Genomic DNA, 23,058 nt, shown 5'->3' on the forward strand with positions numbered 1-23,058 from the left:
ATAGGAATGGTAGAGAAATTAAAACAGTTTTTATAACCATATTCCACATATTCAAAAATATAGAGGAAAGCTGAGAATGTTAAACAGATTTATAGAAGATGAGAAAAAAACTACTAGAAACCTGCTATTCTAACCTCAATGAAAACAATTTTCAAAAGTGAAGGGAAAATATCTTCATTGGATAGCACAACCCGATGTACCACCTGCAGTACTAGAGTGAATTGGGTCATTCTCATGATTTGCAAAATAGAACTGATCAGTCTGTGTTGCATTTTACTGCCCAGCTTGCTGACGAAGAGCAGATTGTGATAATGCCTAAGCAGAGGTTGAGTTGCCTAAGTTTCTTGAGCACAGAACCATAAATGTTATGAATTGGAATGGACATAAGACATTTATTTTGATGAAAACATATCAGGAGTTGTCTTGTTCTAGCTCAGATAGTCCTATTGTTTTATTTATTTAACAAACATTATTAGGTGCAGAAATGTGCTCTGCATGAGTTTTAGCTTCTCCTTGGCATTCTATGCCCATGAGTTGATGTCTGCCATCGAGCCTCATTCAGCCCAATCAGTCACTCCTTTCCTGCATTATTTTCACAAACACTTAGCAAAAACAGACTACACACCAGGCTGTGCCTAGAGCCCACGGGTACAAAGGTAAATGACACAAATCCTGCTCCTAATTAATAAATATTTTCTAGACAAGGACAAAACTCTGAGATCATGAAAGTGTTGTGCTCGGGGTATGAAGAAAACACTCTGGGAGGCAGAGAAAATGATCCAATTTGCTGTAGGGTTAGAGGAAAATTTCATAGATAAGGTGGCATTAATCAGGATCATAAAATGTCCCCATTACTTTTGACATGTTAACAAATTATCCCCATCCTAGCTGCTTAAACAACCACTTCATTATGCTTATATATCCACTGGGTTAGGATTTCAAACAAGACATGGTGGGAATGATAGTTATCTCTGCTCCATAGCTGTGCTCTTAGCTGAGAAGTCTCAGATGTTTGGGAGCTTGCTGGCTGCAGATAGGAATCATCTAGAGTAGTCTCCACTCACGTGTCTGGCAGTCAATCATGCCTGTCACATGAGACCTCAGTGAGGAACAACTACACCTCGTGTACTCGTGTTGTCTCTGCTGCAGCATGCAATGACTACACCTGCTTTACCATCCTGCAGCCTGATGGCCTTTGGATAGCCAGGCCTTTTACATGGCAGCTCAGGGAGCCTTACTTTAGTATGGAGCAAACTAGGTAGAAGCTGCACTGATATATTTACTTAGGGACTAGGAATTAAATCCAGCGGCATTCTACCTCTGAGCTACACTCCCATCTTTTTTTCTTCTTCTTCTTTCGGTGCTGAGGATGGAACCCAGGGGTATTCCACCTCTGAACTACAACCCCAGCCCTACTCTCCATTCTTTATCTTGAAACAGGGTCCCACTGAGTTGCAAAGGGCCCCACTAAGTAGTAGCAGAGGCTATCCAGGAACCACGATCCTCCCATCTCAGTCTCCCAAATGCCGGAACTACAAGTGTACACCACCATGCCCGGCTTCTAATTTATTTTTTATTTTGAAAAGGGTAAGTTGCAGAGATCCTTGTTGAGTTGCTGAGGCTGGCCTTGAACCTGGCATCTTCCTGTCTCAGCCTCTTAGGTGCTGGGATTAGAGGGGTGCGCCACCACACTCAGTTTAGAAGTTGCACTGATTTTATGATCTAACACCATAAGTCACTTTCACTTGTCTGCGTTCTATTCATTACCAGCCAGTTGTAGTCACCCAGACTCAAGGGAAGGAAAATCGCCTCTACATAGAAGAGTAGCAACTTCTAGAACAGCATGGGAGATGAGTAACGCTGTTTCCAGAATCTTTAGAAAAGGTATTTCGGTACATGAAATATTATTGTTATCTGGGAACCAAATGGGAATACATGTAGTATGACAGGAAGAGTAAGCAAGATTGTGTGGCATGTGCAGTGTAAGAATTGTCCCATAGCCGGGCATGATGGCATATACCTGTAATCTCAGTACTTGGGAGGCTGAGACAGGAAGATCATAGGTTCAAGACTGGCCTTCGAAACTTATCAAGACCCTCATCAACTTAATGAGATCCTTTTTCAACCTGGAAAAAAATAAAATAGGGCTGAGGGCCTAGTTCAGACATGGAATGCTGCTGGTTTTAATCCCTAGTACCACAAATAAAAGAAAAAAATTGTTCCAGAATGGTATATAGCCACACATGAGGGTTAAATTAAAGAGGAGTGCTTTTAACTTTTATCCTGGGAAATTAGACTTTAACTTAGAGTGGTTTGTTCTTGTTTTTTAAAACAAGAATTGACATGAGCTAATCTGCAATTTAGAAACATCTCCTGGGTGTATATCACCTAGGATATCTGGGGGTGGTTACAAGATAAATACAATACTGCCAGGAGAACAGGAAACTGTACTAAGCAATTGACAATGTAAATGAAAAGAACTGATGAATAGAATAAATAGGAGTGAAATTATGACTGGTTTGCCTTTGCTAGTGAGGGGAAAGGGAGAGTGAAGGAAGAATGCCTGTGAGTCCCAGAGCTCAGCCACTGTGCCCCCAGTGGGTCTCTAGGGTGCTGGGACGCAGTACAGCCAGGGAGTGCCATAGATCACAGGGTCAGGCCACCCTGTTGATTTAGCCATGGGAGATGGCGCTCATCTACTCTGTGGATGATGCCAAGACTATCGTAGAGCTCAAGGATAAAGACAGTGCAAGTGGTAGCTCTCCAAAGCAAATAGGACACAGAAACAGAGTATTCACTTTTAAATGATTCTTTAAGTTGATGTATATTGATTCTAAATTTTCTGAGTTATAGAAAAGAACAAATTCATACAATTTAATCTTTCTTCCCCATAGGAAAACTATAACCAGAATACTGTTTTCTTTTTCTAATGACTGGTTCTTCTTTGTCCTGTTATATTTTTTAAAGAAATTCAAACTTCCTCCTACCAACTCCTGAGACATTATCAATTAACCACACACAGCCCATCGAACACAGCATAGTGGTAATTAAACTAAATTACTATGTAGTAGCTTTCATTACACAATGACACAGTTTTTGTTAGGACCATAGAGAGAGTTTAATTACATGTCTAGACACCCCCTGAATCCAGAGCAGCTGTATTATCTTTTGTCTCTTTGAAAGAGAATTTGGGCTCTGGATTATTGCATTCTTTTAAAGACTAAATGGGAATTTAAGTTTGAAATTTTTCTTGCTTTTTTTTTTTTCATCCCACGTTTTGCTTTCATCTATGCTTGATTTAGGAATCATGTATGCATCTTTGGAAGTAAATGTTTTTCAAGAATAAAATATACAAATTTTAGCTACTTATTACATTTGATATATCTATTATTTATATCCAAAAACTGTTTACTTCCTGTAATACACCCCAAATATCTACACATTTTTAATGTGTAAAGTGTGTGCCATAATTTAAATCACAATCATTTTTCCTATTTTTTTTTTTTTTGTTGTTATAGTGGGAATTGAACCCAGGGTCATTCTAAATCTGACCTATACCCCTCAACCTCATTTTATTTTATTTTTTTTATTTTAAAGTAGGGTCTCACCTAGTTGCTGAGGGACTCACTTAATTTATGAAGCTGGCCTCAAACCTGTGGTCCTCCTGTCTCAACTTCCCAAGTACTGGGATTATGGGTATATTCCCAGCTCACAATCATCTTTAATAACATTACTTTCAGCTTCTCCATCCTTGTGAAGTTGCCTGAGGATGAAGTGACTTCTCCATTCACCTTTGGTTCCACCCAATCAGCTTCTTTGGATAATGGGAAGGCCTCAGCCTCTGTCTGGGCCAAGTTCAAGAGGCCCAGGCCCTAGTGGGCCAGCCTAGGAAGAAATGGCTCCCCTCATTTCTTCTGTGATCCAACCTGATCTCTTCTTTTCCATGTCAAAAACTTGCTTTCTGCCTCTTTCTCTATAATTATAGGTCCTTTCCATGCCTTTCCCAAAGCTGTTCATTATTTCCTGAGTCCTTCTGCCATTTAATTAGTTGAGCCTTTCTGTTTCCTCCAATATGAAAATCTCACTTTTTCTGGAACTCACACACATACAGTGAAAATAAGGAAACGAATCCATCACATGGGTGTCCTCTTTAAATGTTCTCAACATCCCTTTGGATGGTCGCCCCACAACATCTTTGCTCTGACCCTATATACAAATTAGCTTTGTGTACTGATTCATTTGTTGACTACAGGTTTCTTTATATAGCTGTATTCAATCAGCATGAAATTTGTCTATTTAAATCTGGACACATAGCTTCTTTTCTTGATTTTTTTGCATAATGCCTATTTTAAAATGATAACCACTTACTGAATAATGATTTCTATTGAAAGCAATTATAAATGTTTCATTAAAATCTCAATAGAGTTAATCTTTTCGGTTTTGAGCTGGGTCTAAGGAGGTGTACATAAAATATTTTCCACCACTGCCCTACAGCTTATCCTTAGAAATATATTTTAATTAAGTACACACACATATCAAAATAGACAGGAAAATGAGTTTCTAACCTGTTAAGAATATCTGTGTTCCTCTACACTGACATAATAAATAGGAGACTTGTTATGCAACTGAAAACAAGAGCTGGAGTCTGGGTGTTCTTTGTGACCTCTTCCAAAGTTGACTACTCTAACTGGACAGCCCCTAACCAGCAACGCTCATAATTTTCTGGTCTCCCAGACTCTGGTTCCTTTTCTCCTCGACACCACTACCTCAGTGAGTATTTTCCAGCAAACATTTGCTTTCTGCAGACACTTTTAGGCTCTACCCAAGTTCTAAGCAACACTGTGCAGAGAGGAACCTTATCTGCCGGGTCAGCAGTAGGCACAGTCATCCTTGGTCTCCCCTCTGGAGCCCAGCAGAGTGCCTTCATTTATTTTGTGTGTGTGGTAATGGAGATGGAACCCAGGGGCATTCTACCTCTGAGCTGTTTTTTATTCTTTATTTTGAAACAGGGTTTCACTGAGTTGCAAAGACCCATGATCCTCGTGTCTCAGCCTCCCAAATACTGGGATAACAAGCATGCACCACCATACCCAGCAGCACCTTCATTTATAAACATAATCCTTTTAGGGTGCCCATTGCTCACGTGTGTTATCGTAGCTGGTCATATCACAACTCCCTCAACCACTTGACTTAAGCCACCACGTCACTTCCATTTTACTATGTTGGCTAGTATAATCTGTGACATGAACGGAATGGAAGGGAAACTAACAGATGAAATATCAACAACCTTCCTCAAAATTCCCCTGAGACATACACTGTCTCCATAGTCTTCACTTGAAAGAATGTGAAGAAATTAGCTCAGTCATAACTACCAACCTAGCGAAGCCACACAACATAAACTAATTGTGCAGTTGTTCAAAGTGTCCCATGGAAGGTGGCCGCTTCTGCTTGATCCTACAGTTAGAATGTTCTAAGTGAGTTTCGGCTCTTCTCCAAATGAGGATGTAAATTTCATTCTAGCTAATATCAGTGAACACTGTGAAGGTGACTAAGTATATCCATATGAAAAAGAACAGAGTATGTTATAAACATACAGATGCCAATAGCCTTACTCTAGCTAAATATATCAAAGTGATGTTGCTATGGAAATGTACTGCCAGGATGGATGTCTCAAGTTTTCTGTGCAGCAACTTTAACTCCTATTACAAGTGAATAATGGCAAGTAGATGAAAAGTGCAGATTTACTATTGTTCTTTGATTAGCTACAAGTTAGTGGATGGAAAGTAAACCAGATGCACATCGTTAGGAAAGTTTAGTTATTTCTCAATGGTTCAAAGACATTTGCTGAGCACATACTTAGTGCCAGACACCGGAAAGGAAATGAAGTATCTGGGGAACTTCCTTTGTCTTCCTGGGGTTTTTTAGTCCAATGAAAGTGGAATCCTGAGGGGAAGCCTGCAAAGAAATGAGCATGCCATAGACAGGAGGCATCACTGAGAGGACCTGAGAATGGGACCTGTGTTCATATAGAGGGATGTGTACAGCCTCCCTGAGGAAAAATCAGTTTTCCTTTGAGATGTCTGTTTCTTGGATTTTTTTTTTTTTGCAGTACTGGGGATGGAACCCAGGGGCATTCTATTTCTGAGTGACACCCCCAGCCCTATTTTTTTTTATTTTTTATTTTGGAACAGGGCCTCACTGAGTTGCAAAGGGCCTCAATAAGTAGCTGAAGTTGTCCATGAACTGTGATCCTCCTGCCTCAGATCCCCAAATGCTGAGATTAAAAGCACTGGCCACCACACCCAGCTTCCCTTGGATAGTTTTATGACTTTATTTCTTTATTTTTCCTCCCTTCCTCCCTCTGTTCCTTCCTTCCTTCCTTCCTTCCTTCCTTCCTTCCTTCCTTCCTTCCTTCCTTTCTTCTTTCCTTCCTTCCTCCCTTCCTTCCTTCCTTCCTTCCTCCCTTCCTTCCTTCCTTCCTCCCTCCCTTCCTTCCTTCCTTGTGTGTGTTGGTTAGGTTGCTAAGTCTTACTAAATTGCTGAGGCTATCTTCAAACCTACAGTCATCCTGTCTCCGCTTCCCAAGTACTGGGAATGCTGGTGTGCACCACCACTCCTGGCTTTCTTTATCTTTGTTTTCTAAAAAATTGAATATGATGTTCCTAGTACCATGTTCTTCATGTTGCTGGAGTAAGGGGTTGCTAGTAGCCCTGGGTGCAACTGGGTGAGGAGTATTGAATGAAAATAAGGTGGTAGGGAAGTGCCCAAGGGGGTTGTGAGTAACTTTATTTTTCTGAAAGGAGGGTGGTGAACTAATAAGCTTGCTTATAGTATGCACATGCTTTGGTTTCCTCATTTGCCAAACAAACATTAACTGACTTACCTCATAGAGTTGCCAGGCAGCTCAGATAGTTAATAGGTATAAGGTATCTATGATAGTGCTTGAAATATAGTTAAGGGCTTAGAACATGTAGACATTATCTACATGTGATATTTGCCTAATGTAATTAGTGGGCTCAACCTGGTGAGACATGTACAAAACCAACTTTATATTTCCTCACTGTGGTTCTGGGAGCTCCACTCTTTCCCTGCACTATGGATGCAATTTCAAGTCATCCCCAAAGCTTCTCAGTCATCCTTTGTTAAGGAAAAGGCCAACACTTGGCATTCACATCCAATTCTAAAGGTTTACCCTCCATCAACTGGAACCTAAGAGATCTACAAATTTATAAATATGGAAGGTAAGAATACTTGTTTCTTTCTTTTCCCTCTCCCTCTCCCTCTTCCCCTCCCTCCCTCCCTCCCCCCCCCTCTCTCTCTCTCCCTCTCTCTCTCATTTCTAACCAGCCAGCTCTTATTTGTGGTCCTTCCAGGGTTGGTTGAGATGCGGGTTGTTAAAAGGCAGGGGAAGAGGAGATGGAAGGTAGCATAGCGAAGGTCTCACCTGACTGAGATGAGTGTAGTATTGCATCAGTCATCCCTGAGTTTGATAGGTTACCAATGAATATTTTTCTTTCAATATGGGACACAATGATGACTTCTGCAGAGGCCTGTAGGTCACAGGGCACTTCTTCCAGTCCGGTGTCCATGAGAGGTCTGCATCCTACGATATGACCTCATGTTGCCCTTCTTGTGATGCTCAGTTGGCATCACCTGACAGGAAACATCCCAGCGTAGAGCTTCTTCAAGGAGACTCTGTTGAATCTGACTCCCTTCTGCAGAGTCCACAATGGAACCATAAGAGATATGCATCTGAGTCCAGCTACTGTGATGGTAACTGAATCTCAGTGAGGACCTGTCCTTTGCCATGTGCTCTGACCACCTTGTGTCTCTTGATTTGTCTTGAGCAAGAGAGTCGGTCGTTACTCTTTATTTCCCCAAATCACCAACTGATCTTGAAGCACAGCACCTTCCTTGCATCTCTACTTGACTTGAGTAGAAAGGGATCCCTGCCTTCTCACATTAGCTGGGAAAGGGGAAGGAATGCAGCACGTTAGAAAAGGGCAGGAGCAGGTAATTGATAGCAGGAGAAAACTAATAGACCAATAAGCATATGGAGAGAAGCTCAACTATATGACTAAGCAGAAAAAGACAAATGATACCAAACTTAAGACAATCTTTACACCCCAGCTCAGCAAAAGATAAATATAGATTTAATAATGATATATACTGCTTGTGTTAGTGAAAACCTGATGGAATGTTTGAGGAGAATATATATATATATATATATATATATATATATATATATATATATATATATATACTTGTTTTTTTTGTGTGTGGTACAGGGTTTTCTAGAAACCCTTTTACCTCTGGGCTACACTCCCAGACCTATTTTATACTTTTTTATTTGGAAACAGGGTCTCTTAAGCCAGTGTGGCTGGCTTTGAACCTGTGCGATTCTCCTGTCTCCACCTCCCAAGCGTAGGGATTACAAGTGTGTGCCACCACACCCGGCTTCTATATACCTTTTGATAAATTCTTTCCACCAAACTGGTTCTAGAAAAATACCAGGAAAACTATTCAAATATGCAAGTGATAGAATGTTTATTACTGCATGTATTAGATTTTTTAAAAACTTTGAAATCAACTTGAATGTCCATTCAAAGGTAAAACAAATTAAAGATGTTGCATCCAACAAAAATCAGTTAAATAGCATAAATTCAAGTGATAAGTAGAAAACATTTCAAAGACATGTTAAATAAACTGTAAAACTCATATTAATGATGCATTTAACTAAGAAATTTGAGAAAACAAGATTTTTTTCATGTATGCATTATATTCTTGTTTGTAAATTCATATAAGTTCAAATCAGCTTTTTGAAATGAATTTAAATGGATGAGTGATTACTTTTGAGAAAGGGACTAGAACTGGAAAAGAAAGGCTAGGTAGAACATTGGGTTTACAATAAGAATATGTTATGTGTTTGATTACACAGGGATTCCAAAATAATATTTTTGTGCATGTATCACTGGGAATTGAATCCAGAAGCATTCTACCTTTGAGCTACACGTACAGACCTTTTTATTTTCATTTTGAAACTGGGTTTACTGAGTTGCTGAGGCTGGCCTCAAACTTGTGACCCTCCTGTTTCATCCTCCCAAGTATTGGGATCACAGGTGTGCACCACCACATCTGTCTCACAAAATAATTTATAATACAATAAAACAAGTGGACCTATAAAAGTGATCTTTAGGATTCATCTCAAATATAACCTTTTTTAGCCATTGTTAAATTTGCTAATTCTCAGAAGTATCTACAAGAGCATTCATTATCATCAAATAATATTTACCTTATTAAAGATAGTTCTGTATAATAACTTCTCACATACAAATATATGTCCAAAAAGTAATTATGACTAGTGTAATATGATTGTGAGTTTCTAAGGTCACACTTAACAATTACGCTTTTCAGATATAAAGTAGATAAGTCTTAATACAGAGCACCTGATTTTATTATAATAATAATTAAGCAATTCCCACAGACACAGTAATATGCCCAAAGATAACCATAATATTCTCTGAAGAGGAAATATTTTATTATGGTAATTGTTTCTAAACATTTTAAATCGCACTTTATGTTTAGTGAATTATTCATACGCTATTGATTTTGTTTTGTTTTGTTGCAGTGCTTGGGATAAAAACCCCGGGGCCTAAACCATGCTAGGCAAACATTCTACCACGGAGCTACACCCCCTGCTCTCCTAGACTATTCATTAACATGTATAGTTTTAAATATGTTTTTTCTTCGTGAGATTTATTTTGAAACCAGAATATGTGTTTGTTCTTGCATTACATGACATAAGATTGTGGTAGTTCTTAAAAGATTAAATATGGATGGTAGCACCATAAATAGAATTATACAAATGTTACTTCATTCTCTTCCCTATCTAGTACCTGCATGAAAATGGGATTGTCCATCGTGATCTCAAGCCAGAGAACCTTCTCTATGCAACTCCAGCCCCAGATGCACCGCTCAAAATCGGTGAGTACACTTCCTGATGTTGCATGACCTCTTTACCCAGAACAGGAGATCCGTGGGGTTTTAGAACACTGCTCCATCCACCCTTGTCTTCATCCACTTTCTCTAATATTTGACACCCATGAAAGAATAATGCATTGTTTGTGTTTTTTCCTGGAATATTAACCCAGAAATTAATGCCAGAAGCTGGTGCTTTCATTACCGACAGAAAAAACTCATGGTTCGTAGCAATCACAAGGACCTGAGGGGATGACCTTGTGTTATATAGAAAAATTTATAGTGAAGTAGTGACAGAATAATTAACATTTCTTTTTTGCCTAGTAACTTTTATTCCACAAATGGTTTTGAGCTTCATTTTTGTTAATCAAGAACTTTGGCACAAAATATTTAGTACATATTAATGAACCTAGATTCTGAATCCTTTGTTTATATGAACAGAGATAAATTAAGGTCTGTATTTCCCAGACCGTACCCCATAAGATTCTGGTGCCTTGGTAAGGGTAATGATGGTAAAAACGTCCTATGTTGGAAGGAGGATTTTAAGTGTTTATCAGAAGTGTTATGGTTACTCAAATGTTAGGAAATGCCACCTTAAAGTTAAGCAAGATTTTCATTTCTGTAAGACTCCCCAGAATCTTAAAAATGCTAATGTATACACTGATCTGTTATATTCTGTACTACAAGGCTTCCTCCAAACTTTACTGACTCTGGAAACCTCTTTCCTACCCCCTACCATAGCGTTTGAAAGAGATGAACTTTGGGAAATCCTGACCAACATAAAGAAAGCTTTAAATCAGCATTTTAGAAAATGGTACATTAAATGCTCCTTTCCAAATCCCATCAAAAGTAAATTGTTGTTTTCAAATTAGCATATATTTATAATTTTTGATGAATTATCCTTAGCAGAATCACAGCTAGCTCTTTTAAAGCGCCGGGTGCTTCAGGTGCTGAGCTGAGGTGTTTCCTGCATTTCCAAGTGCTCACAACTTAGGGAATTAAGTTGTTCTCTCAGGGAGGAGCTCAGGCAATAGAATATGCTCTATGAATGCAAGAACCTTAAGGAAAAAATCCTGAAAGCCCTGCTGGGCAGCCAGCTTGTTCTCATAATCACATCTGAAAGGCGGTGGACAGCAGGGAGTTTCTATTGCCTTTGACATCACTTTCAAAGATTGAATCCTTAAAGAAGTTTCTTTAAATGGGTGGATAGATACTAATTTAAGCAGGAGAGCCTTTCTTTCTGAAGGGCTCCCTGCTGCTTTCACTGATAAGGATCAGGCACCTCTGTGGAAATGTGGGTTTTTCTTTGAACTCTAAAATGGTATCTACTCTCCACTGGCCTCTCTTGAAGAATGGCCTTGAGTGGTTTCCTGATGTTTCCTTAGAGAGAGAGATGTAGCCCAGCAATAGATCATAATGGTAGCAACTTTGATAATATTTTACCTAAGCAATGCTCTGAGGATTAAGTAAAAAGGATTTTTACAAAAAAAATAAATAAATTAAAAGGTCTTATATTTGTTGTGTGAGAGTAAATTCTTATCTGTCAAATACACTTGAGGCTGACATTATTTCTTTTCAATCAAAGTAAGTCTTTTGATAATTCTGTTTATTTCTATGACAATTGAGAACGTCTAATTCTTAGCTCCACCAAAGGATTCAAAGCTCTGATTTATGAGACTAAGTCTTTGGAGTCCCTTGGAGTTACTATCATACCACACTCAGAATTAATAACATTAGACAAAATACAACTATTACAACTATTACTTAAGAAAAATAGCTTATTCGCTAAAAGCTTAAAATTATCGAGAAGAAAATAACATGAAAATTATGAATGTATTTTAGGAGTCTTTTTTTTTTCAGATTAAATAAAGAATTGAATTCTTTCCTTCCTCCCAGGTGACTTGTCCCTCTCACATCTACCCCACCATCAAATACAAAAGCAAACAAACAAATAAAGAAATTCATTTTATTTTTGAAGAACAGAAGTATTTGTACAAGATTTAAAAAGACTCACTTTGTTAAATATTTTCCCTCTGTGTTAATAGCCGATTTTGGACTTTCTAAAATCGTGGAACATCAAGTGCTCATGAAGACGGTGTGTGGAACCCCGGGTTACTGCGGTATGCTCTTTAATATGGATATGTTACCTTTCTCGGGCTTTATTTTTATTTAATGACCTGATTTTATTTTGAACTCCTAATGTCTCCATTTATAAATGCTTAAAATTCAGTGTGAGTCTCCATGACAAAGGCTTTTAAAAATGATACTCGGACCACCTCTTGTTCTTCCTGCTGGTTTCAAAGTGATGTTGGTTTCAGGACACTCCTGTTAAAACGTCTCCTGGGCATGAGCTGCTCTTGGACCCACCCAGGAATAGAAAGGCCAGGGAAGAGGACAGGGAAACTGCAGAACTGAGGGATGGAATTAAAGCCAGGAGCCTTTTGTCATTTCCTTGTTTGGCTTTCCTAGGGAGGGTGTGTGGAGAGTGGATACATTAATGCAGATGGCATAGCCCAGAGGTCTCCTTTGTGGCACTGGCCTAGCCCCACTACTAGATCTTTGGGTTTCCTAGAGTTTCTCCAGCACCTGCATGTGAATTATGCTGAGTGTTACGGTGAAATATGTTCAGTGTGTGAGGGGAGAAATAATTCCCCCAACACAACCACACAAAGATAAAAAGTGCAGGTTCTTGTCCTGAGCTAAGGGTCAGTACCCTTTAGCCCAGACTCTTGCTGAATATTTAAATAAGTTTATTAAAAAGATAGAAATACAGAAGACAGTTAAAGCCCCATGCCATTCAGAAATGGCACAGGGGGGTGTTTTGAGAGAATTCACCAAAAGTCCCTGCATGCTGAGTGTTCTTACCCAGACCAAGTCTGAGGCAGGTCCTTTGATATGTAGATATGCTGCCTGAGCCCAGGTATCCATTCTGAGGCAGGGGTGGGGGAGCAGCTCTGTCTCCAGCAGCTCTGTCTCCTGCACAGACCCTACACCTTTTCTTATACTCCCAAAATAAGGTGTTAAGTTGCTTATCCAGGATCTGGGATTTCCTCCCATCCTTGAGGCAGTTTGTCTCTCTTTAGAAATGTAAAGAGGCCCTTTTCCCTGGTGCTCCTGGCTTTCTTTACTACCAACGATATATTTTTAAAATTGGAAATCTTTCCTAATACTGGTTTATTAATACATTTTGAAACCTCTTCCCGACACTGGTACACTAAGGTCCTCATACCCTCTTGCCTGGTCTCTGGAATATTCCAAAAGCACCAGATGTGTAGTTTATAGGCCAGAGACAGAAGAAAAGCTCTTGATCCATACTAGCATAGAAACTACCTTTTTATTTTTTTACTGATGGCTGAATGAGTCCTGCAATAACTTAAATACCAACAAAGGTTGCAAAAATTTTCAAGAATTCCTAAAATTCTGGTAATCAATGAATATGCCACAAGTCAACTAAAATCTTAATCTAGATTTAAAAGAAAGATAAGATTTCAAGAAATCAGTCACAAGATTAAGCAACCTTTTCTCCTGGGAGTTAGAATCTTGTAACACAAATCTCCTTTCTCTCATTCATCTCTCTGGCAAACATTTATTAATTGCCTGCTATATATTCAGACCACTGCATGGCACCAGAGACATGTGTTTCCTGCACTAACCCACCCCAGGGGCTAGGAACTTGTAGAACAGACGGGTAAACCCCAAAATTATATCACCTAACTGGTCATGGTGGCACACACCTGTAATCCTAGTAATTGGGAGACTGAGAAAAGAGGATCTCAGGTTCAAGGCTAGCCTCGGCAACATAGTAAGATTCTGTTTAAAAAAAAATAAATAAAAAGGGTTATAAGTATAGCTCGGCAGTAGAATGCCCCTGGGTTCAATCCCTACTACCAAAAATAAAAAAAAATAACAACAAACGTGTGTGTGTGTGTGTGTGTGTGTGTGTGTGTGTATTTATATATAAACCTTAGAAAATACCTTAGGAAATATCATATCATGCATTTGGAAAAGCCATCGTGGAAACATAGGAAAGAAGGGTGTTTAAAGATACTGGATTTATTCTTCCATAGCATTTATATTTGTAGACACCTAACCCTTTTAACAACTTTTACATACATAGAAATAAGATTAGAGAAATGCAGTAAAATAGTCTTAGAGCAAATAGACGAGTAAATCCACAGAAATTTATTGCTGGAAGGACTCTAAAGTTTATTTACTAACGTTATCATTTTACTAAGGTCCAGAGAGTTTAATGACTTCCCCAAGATTCTACATCTAGTTGTTAGTGGCACAAGAATAAGAATCCACGTGTTCAATAGCCTAAAAATGCTTAGAATTTCTCCTTTAGTAACAGTGTAACTTCTCATAGTTAAATAGACTCACTGAAATCCCACATCATGGCTACTTATATCTTAAAGGTCAATGTGTTATCTTTTAAAAAGCCCTCTGTCTTAATAGTTTAAACCTCAGAAGTATTATTTGGTCATAGTAAGAAGTAAAACTCCAAAACATGTGTAGTTACTATTAATAGTCTCCTATATATCCTTCTATGCCTTTATCTATGTCTGCATGTTCATATAAGTGTTTTATTTTATCTATTTTTAACTTTTAAAATTTTTTATTGGTATATTGTATTCATACATCATAACAGAGTAAAAAACCTGTGTGGACATACATGTCCACATCACCCATTTAGCCCCTGTATAAGTAGTTTATAATTTTGCTTTTAATGAGTTCGCTTTCTTAGTAAATTAAAATCACTATTTTCTTGCAACTTTATCATAATTCTAATACTTTTGCAGAATTAGATAGACTTGTATTTTTATTAAATCTTTACATGTGCCAAGTATTTTTATTCTGGATCTTAAGCTCTTTGAGGCCACGAGTTAATCAGTAGTCAGTTCCAGAACACTCAAATGCTGTGGCTTAGACAAGATAAAAGTTGATTTATTTCATAATAGAATTCTAGAGATAGGCAGTCCTGTCTTCCACAGCTATGACTCTACAGGTACAGTGGATCTCAGTGACAAGGATCCAGTCTGTCTCATAATACAAAATGGCTGCTTGAAAGCAGTCATTGCATCTACTTTCTATACATCAGAAATAAAATAGAGTATCTTCTCATAGTTAGAAAGACATACCGAACTCCATGTCACTACCATTTGTATCTTGTTGGTCATAATTAGTCAGAGCTTATGTACTCTCTGGGAAACAGAGACAGTGTTTCCTCTGATTGGACATGTTGCTGTCTAAATGAATTCAGGGTTCTGTTACTCAGAATGTAGTCCATTCAGGCTACTGCAACAAAATACCTTAGACTGGCAATAGAAAATGATTGCAATAGAAATGATCTTGCTTATAGTCCTGAAGTCTGGGAAATTCTCCATTAAGAAGCTAGCAGATTCGGTGTCAGGTAAAGATCCACTTTCTGGTTCATAGATGATGCCTTCTAGTTGTGTCCTTGCATGGTTGAGGATTGATGGTTTCTCTTGGGCTTATTTCATAAGGACTCTAATCCCATTCATGAGGGCTCCATCCTTGTAGCCAACTTCTAAAGGCCCCACCTCTCAAGTCCATCACTTTGTAAAAGGCTAGTGAATAATATATTATTAGGCGAGTCCCAACTGGCGCATAGAGATACGCGGAGATCCATAGTAAATATTATGGATATCTTTACTTGTGGGAGATCGGCCTCCAGCCCCCCGTGTGGGGGGCTGGTGGCGGGGGAGAGAGTGCGTCCCTCCCTCTCGGGCTCCTCTCTAAAACTCTGCACACTCTTCTTCCGGACCCGGGAGGCCTGGTTCCCTCCCGGAATCGCAGAGCTCCACCTCCTAGCTTCCGGCCCTGCCCCCTGCGGGCCAGGGGGGACTCAATCCTTACAGCTAGGACTTCATCGTCTGAATTTTGTGGTGACAGACACTCAGATAGCATTAAGACTGATATTGGGGGGGGCTGGAGCTGGGGTTCAGCTGTAGAGCATTTACCTTGCATGCATGCACAAGGCCCTGGGTTTGATCTCCAGCACCTAGAACAAAAAATGAAAGTATTTAGACAACTCATTGCCTCTACCATATACTTAGGAAGCAAGACCCCCATGCCTAGAAATAACAGAGCACCTGTAGCCAGCATGGTAGAGAGCAGTGGTTTTCATTTTCTAGGTATGGGGATCTTGCTTCAGAAGTACATGGTAAAGATACTGAGTTGTCTAATCCAGTTTTATTTTTTGTTGTTCTTTTGATGTTTTCTACCTGCTTAGAACATTTTTCTGACAGTTTCTCTGTGGTCTTTTACTCTTAGTAGCACCATATGTACTCTCCCTGTCACTAATTCATATGCCTTTATTTCTACTTCTTCTATATTTCTTTCATGTCTCCAGGTCACCAAGACTATAGAAAGGGAGACTCTAAATTTAGTGTCATATGCCAAACAAAATTGCTTTATTTATCATCACTAATTGCTGACCAATCAATAGGAGGACTGAGAGAATGGTGAAAAGTCTGATAAATCAAAGATCTCCAACAAGCTGGCGAACAATTTAATAATCATTATCAAATCCCCAAACACTTCATGTTCTCAGGAGGTGGGTAGGTTGGAGCAGTTTCCTGAGAACAAAGTGTCACTGGGATGGGAGGACCCGAAAGAAAGTCAACTTGTGATCTCTCAGAGTCCCTCCCTGACCAGAAGCACGCAGTCTCCTTTCAGGGACAGTAATAACAATGACGAGCGGTTCTTTCTTACAGCATTACAGAGCGGTCATTCAGCAAAAGAATGAGTCATTCACTGATAGAATAAAACAAACTTTGAATGTTTAATAGACTCCATGTTCAACACTGAGGTTACAAGGATAAACACAATATGCTCTTGCTCTTCAAAGATATCCTGAGCGATGAAAGATGAAAGGAGTATGCATAGTAAACCAAGGTTTGTTGTGACAAGTTCTATATTTATCTGAGTTAAATACTCAGGGTTGCAGAAGGAGGGACTGTCAATCCTGGCTGGAAAGGCCTTACCAAGAAGAGGCTGAGCTGGTCTTTGAAGAATAAGTACTTCAACAAGTGGAGAGGTGGCCACGGGGCATTGTTTTGTCAGTGGGAACAGAAAGGGCAGAGTTGGGGAATGGTAGCGCCTGGCAAGTTCAGAGGCTGTGTGCCACCTTGCCACTTTGCACAACTGGAACGTAGAGCCCTCGGTGCTGAGGAGCAGGTAGAATTAAAAAGGTAAGATGAATTGTATTTTAAAATAATTCCTAAGCCAGGCATGGTGGTGCATGCTTATAACCTTATCATTTGGGAGGCTGAGACAGAAGGACCGTGGTTCAGGGACAGCCTCAGTTACTTAGTGAGACCTTTGCAGCAGCTCAGTGAGATCCTGTTTCAAAATAAAGAATTAAAAAATTGGGCTGAGAGTGTAGCTTGGAGGTAGAATGCCCCTGAGTTCCATCCCCGGTATTGCAAATAAAATAAAATAAAAAATAAATATAAAATAATTTCCACATCAGGATGAGGAATTCAAATAATTTGGTAGGTAATGGTGATCTAAGAAAGGTTTTTTAATCAGGATGTTATTTTTAAGTCAAGTCTGTATTTTATAAATATTCATATCATAACATGAGGACAGATGGACTTGGAGGGGGAAGAGATGGAAAGCAAACAGATAAACTGGAAAGCTATTGTAAATCCTCTTTCTCACCTTTCTAGTGACAGAAATCTGCACATGTGCTGTGACTCCTTAAAGAGCTTCAGGGGAGGGGGGGCGGAGAGCACATTTGATCTCCTCTTAAATTCTTAAGGTTTTAGACGTAATGTGATTAAAAATACTAGTTTATTATCTTGCCCTAGACAGACATAGGCTCATTTTATAGATAATGTCACCTTACACTGGGTGCTTATTTTCTACTTATTGTTATTTTTGCCCTGCAGAAAGGCCTATCACCCCCCAGGGTATATAATGGGGACAGAGGGAGCGGGTGGTTGAGAGTGTGGCAGCTCACTGGGAAGGAGTCATTTGCCAGAATGTAGGAGACAGGGGCAAAGCAGCAAGACCTGGGGTGGCCCAGACACTGCTGACCGCACAGGACTATTTTGGATATTGAGAGAGAGAATGAAAGTGCTTCGTGTAGTATACAGTGCTAAGTATATATATGGAGTTACCATTATCTAGGCTACAGCAGGCTTGGGGGTGAAAAATGAGTACACTCAATATATTTAGATACAGGAGCAAGGTTCATATTGTACAGATGTAAATATATGTTTATTCGTGCACATTCTTTTTGTGTGTGTGTGGTACTGGGGGTGGAATCCCGGGGCATTTTACCTCTGAGCTACATCCTCAGTCCTATTTTTTTTTTTTTTTTTTTTTTTTTTGGTGGTGGTACTGGGGTTCCTGGAAGCCCTTCTACCTCCAGGCTACACTCCCAGACCTATTTTATATTTTTGAAACAGGGTCTCTTACGCCAGCGCGGCTGGCTTCGAACCTGCGCGATCCTCCTATCTCCGCCTCCCAAGTACGGGGATTACAAGCGTGCGCCACCACGCCCGGCCTCAGTCCTATTTTTTATTCTTTACTTTGAAACAGGGTCTCACTGAGTTTCAGAGGGCCTCACTAAGTAGCTCAGGCTGTCCGCAAACTTCAATCCTCCTGTCTCAGCCTCCGGAATGCTGGGATTACAGTCGTGCGCCACCGTGCCCGGCTTGTGCACATTCTTGACACAAAGGAAATACGCTGACATATTTCTTCAAGGTGAGATGGAGAAAACAAGATTTTAAGGTTATGCTTCTGTATAGTAACACAACAAACAATGAAAAACCTAAGTTAGGGACAAGCAGAAGTCACAGGGACATCAGATATAGGAAGCAGATGACCCAGACCAGAGGCTGGATCTAGGACTTTGACCTAAACAAATATTTTAATATAAATATTTTAATATATTTTTAGGCCATTTGCAGGTAAGGCTCAAACCTACTTTGACAACCACCCTCAGCTCTAGCCGTTGCTCTCCTTGCTGTATGTGAGTACTGCCATGGGTGTGACATGTGTCCTCGAGGATGAGGACATGTAGAGACAGCTGCCCCTTATAGCACGAGTCAGAAAGGAGACTCGGACGCCGGGCGTGGTGGCGCACGCTTGTAATCCCTGCGCTTGGGAGACAGAGACAGGAGGATCCTGTTTCAAAATATAAAATAGGTCTGGGAGTATAGCCCGGAGGTAGAAGGGCTTCCAGGAACCCCAGTACCACCAGAAAGAAAGAAAGAAAGAAAGAAAGAAAGAAAGAAAGAAAGAAAGAAAGAAAGAAAGAAAGAAGGAAGGAAGGAAGGAAGGAAGGAAGGAAGGAAAGAGAGACCCTGAGCAAGACTGGGATAAGTACTGTCCTGTTTTTGTTGTTGTTTTGTTTTGGGTTTTTATTGTTGTTGTTGTACTGGGGATGGAACCCAAGGGCATTCTACCTCTGAGATACACCCCCAGCCCTATTTTTTATTCTGTATTTTGAAGCAGGGTCTCACTGAGTTGCAAAGGGCCTAAGTAGTAGCTGAGGCTGTTCTAGATCTGTGATCGTCATCTCAGCCTCCCAAATGCTGGGATTACAAGTGTGTGCCACCATGTCTGGCTAGCACTGTCCTATTTTAAACATGACTGTAGGTAGGCTGCTTGGTATTCTTTAATGAATTAATCAGTCAGGTGTGGCCACCAGAGGAAACAGAGAAGAGGATCAGAAAAGTAAAAATAAAAGCATATTATTATGCTCGGGGAACAGGAGGCACTGTGGTCAGAGGCAGAAAACTGAGCAAGGGAAGGTCTAGGTCAGTGTTTTTGAATGGGAGTTTCTGAGGGAAAGGCAAGGAGCAGTTTAGGATTGGCTCATTTGAATAATTTGGTAGCTCTACGCTGTGGGGGTGATGACCTCCACCTGCCCCGACATGTGTAAAGTGAAGGAAATCAGCCTCCTGGGTCATAAGAGCCAGAGAGAGAAGGCTCTCAGCTTGTTGGTTAGTTTGTGTATCAAAGGCAGGGGCCATTTTATTTATTTATTTATTTATTTATTTATTTATTTATTTATTTATTTACTTATTTACTTACTTATTTATTTATTTATTTATTTATTTATTTATTTATTTATTTATTTTGCAGGTCAGGGGATGGAACCCAGAGGCATTTGACCTCCAAGCTACACCCCCTGCCCTATTTTTTATTCTTATTTTGAAACATGGTCTAAGTTGCAGAGGGCCTCACTAAGTAGCTGAGGCTGTCCGCAAACCACAATCCTCCGGTCTCAGCCTCCCGAATGCTGCAATTACAAGCATGCGCCACCACGCCCGGCCAGGGGACATTTTAAACAAGGATCTTGATTATCTTTAAGAATTAACGAGCAGCACCTGGGCTATAGATGAGCACCTGGGTTCATTTCTATAATCCCAATACTGAAGTATCTGAGACAGGAGGATTGCAGGTTCAAGGCCAGCTTTGGCAACTTTGTGAGACCCTGCTTCAAAATAAAAATTCAAATAAGGCTGTAGGTGTAGCTTGGAGGTAGAATGCCTATGGGTTCAAATTCCAATACCACAAATAAAAAAGAATTAACTGTCCCCAGAAGGGCAGCCTTTCTGCAGCTAGAAAGGTTTTGTTATGACTTCAAAGACATCAAAATATACACAAAGTTTTAAACTGTTTATAATCAGAGACTTTGCTATAAATTCTCTAAATTGGAAAGGTATCTGAGACCCATATATAATGAACAGAGAAGCATGAGCTTTATTTGTTGCTTATAAGGGCAATTATATCCAAGGTCATTTATTCTTGTCTACACTATATCTAGTTCCTACTTTTAATAGAAGTCTTTTCAAATTACATCTTTTGAGAGAGTGAGTGTTTATGTTATACCATCTGTTATTTCTCAGGAAATAAAAAAGGAAAAACTAAGTGTTTGGTTCATCTGTCTCGTAGAACCTTTGCCCCAGGCTATTAATAAGAGAGGGTTCTCTTATAAGTAAATCACAAAGGAAAAATCACAGATGCTTCACATTTAATCAAACACTCATTATTTTCTAGGAAATGTGCATAGTCAAGACCAAATTCCAGGCCAGGAAATTAAAATGTGTGGCCCAGATAAATGAAATCAATAAACAGTATTTTAAAAATAGTCCACGAGGTATTTGGGCATTGGAGAAATTCATAACATCATCTTGTTATTGGGAAAAGATGTAGGTCTCACGAAAAAGAATCATAATCCACTGGTCTACAGTGTAAGTATGAAATATTAATTGCCATGCCAATCACAGAAAAGAACTTTAAAACACCAATATGGTAATGGGTAAGGTAAAACAATATTTCTAATTTATTCATAAGTTTAGTTAATTAAGCTATCTATGCATGTCCATATTTTATATTTGTACTTCTCTGTTTATTCAAATTCTATTTTCAGAGTTTATGAGCTGTTAAGAATTTATTTTCTTTTGACATTTGCCAAGGTCTCATTATTTTCTGATACAGTCCTATTGGCATAATTCAGATGAAATATTAATACATAAAAACACCCCATGTGCTAAGCCCCTGAGCACAACAGCATTTTGCTATTTGCAGGCAGTACTAATGGCAAATTCATGTTGTGAATCTATTTAACCCAAAATGAAAGCTAATTATTAATAATTGAAGAATGAGCTGCCACTATATGTGGAGGTCTCTGCACTTACAGTCTGTGGGTGCCTATTACTACAATAATAACAATAATATTCTGAGAGTTTCCATGTGGAGAGATTCCATATATTCAGCCTATGGCTGCCTCAGTCTTGAAAGCCGACACTGCCTAATAACCAAGGCATTTAGCTATAACAGAGGTGGTTTAATAAAAGATAGCTAAATGTGGAGCATTAGCTACCAGCACAGGAAGGGCAAAATAAAAGTCTGGGGTAGCAGGTAAAAGACAGTACCTCACCCGAGCCCTGAAAAATATTCCAAGATGATATCTTCCAAAGGATTGGCAAAGAGCGATGACCTCATAAAGGTGAACATCACTAATCTCATGTTTGAAATTAAAGTCACACAGATATCTCCCAGCCACACTAAGGCATGGCAGGTGTCTTTCTGGCTAGAGGCAGGGGTGGCCCATGTGTTGGCCCTGCTACCTCTTGACCACAGGCACACACGCTGCTGCTTGTTCTTGGGTTGGCTGGGCTCCTGTTCACGTTTTCACAGTGTACGGGGCTTGGGAGTCAGGTCACTAGACCCTGACGTAGGCTTCACCCTGAGTGCATCAGTGAAGCCTTCTAAATCTCACTCTCGATTATGCAGTGGAAATAATGGCATTCGTTTCATAGGGCTATGATAAAGGACAAAGAAGATAATGTACTTAAAATTCTTAGCACAGTCCTGGGTATCTAAAAACATGTAGTAAATGGTAGGCATTATAAAAGTGATTATGATAATTACCAGACTCAGTATCATCATCATAATTTTCATTATTACTATTAAAATATGTTAGTTTCTTTGCTCAGTTCATTTGATTTTTCCATTTTGTCCTCACAATAGGAAATCCTAATATTTAGGGAATTAGGTTCAAAGTCCTTGAAATGACATCATCTCTGCCACAGTTCTTTTGTTTTAAAATAAAAGACTCGTTTTTATAAATTTCCCTAAGATTTAACCCTCCTGATTGTTTTTGAACTTTCTGATTTTATGGGAGTTTTAAATAGTGTTCTAGATTTTAAAATTTACTGAATATAAATGATGTTACCTCAGAATAGAGATTAGGTGTTGTTGTTTTTTTTTTTCTTTTGGTGCTACTGGGGTTAGAACCCAGAGACTTTTAACCTCCAGGTTATACTCCCAGACCTATTTTATATTTTATTTGGGAACAGGGTCTCACTAAGTTGCTGAGAGCCTCACTAAGTAGCTGAGGCTGGCTTCAAATCTGTGTGATCCACCTGTCTCAGCCTCCCAAGCGCGGGGATTACAAGCGTGTGCCACCACACTTAGCTTGAGATGAGGCTTTTAAAATGTAAACCGTTCATTTAAAAAATATATAAAGAAATTAAGAGTGACATTTTGAAGACCTGCTTGTTTTTCTATATAAAAGTTTTGCTGATATATTTT

The 23,058-nt window shown here is 39.4% G+C and overlaps 1 protein-coding gene across 1 annotated transcript in view; it reads left to right on the forward strand.

Annotated features, from left to right (window-relative positions):
• CAMK4 (calcium/calmodulin dependent protein kinase IV) overlaps positions 1–23,058 on the forward strand; it is a gene marked incomplete at its 3' end in the record, with an annotated part of 242,041 nt that overhangs the window by 195,751 nt on the left and 23,232 nt on the right. Inside the window, exons 6-7 of the mRNA XM_080704774.1 lie at positions 9,894–9,984; positions 12,024–12,098. Of these exons, the coding sequence (XP_080560900.1) occupies positions 9,894–9,984; positions 12,024–12,098 (166 nt within the window). The remainder of the gene's footprint in view (positions 1–9,893; positions 9,985–12,023; positions 12,099–23,058) is intronic.

This window comes from Muscardinus avellanarius (genome assembly GCF_963383645.1).
Source record: "Muscardinus avellanarius genome assembly, chromosome: 1".
NCBI classification, from domain to species: domain Eukaryota; kingdom Metazoa; phylum Chordata; class Mammalia; order Rodentia; family Gliridae; genus Muscardinus; species Muscardinus avellanarius.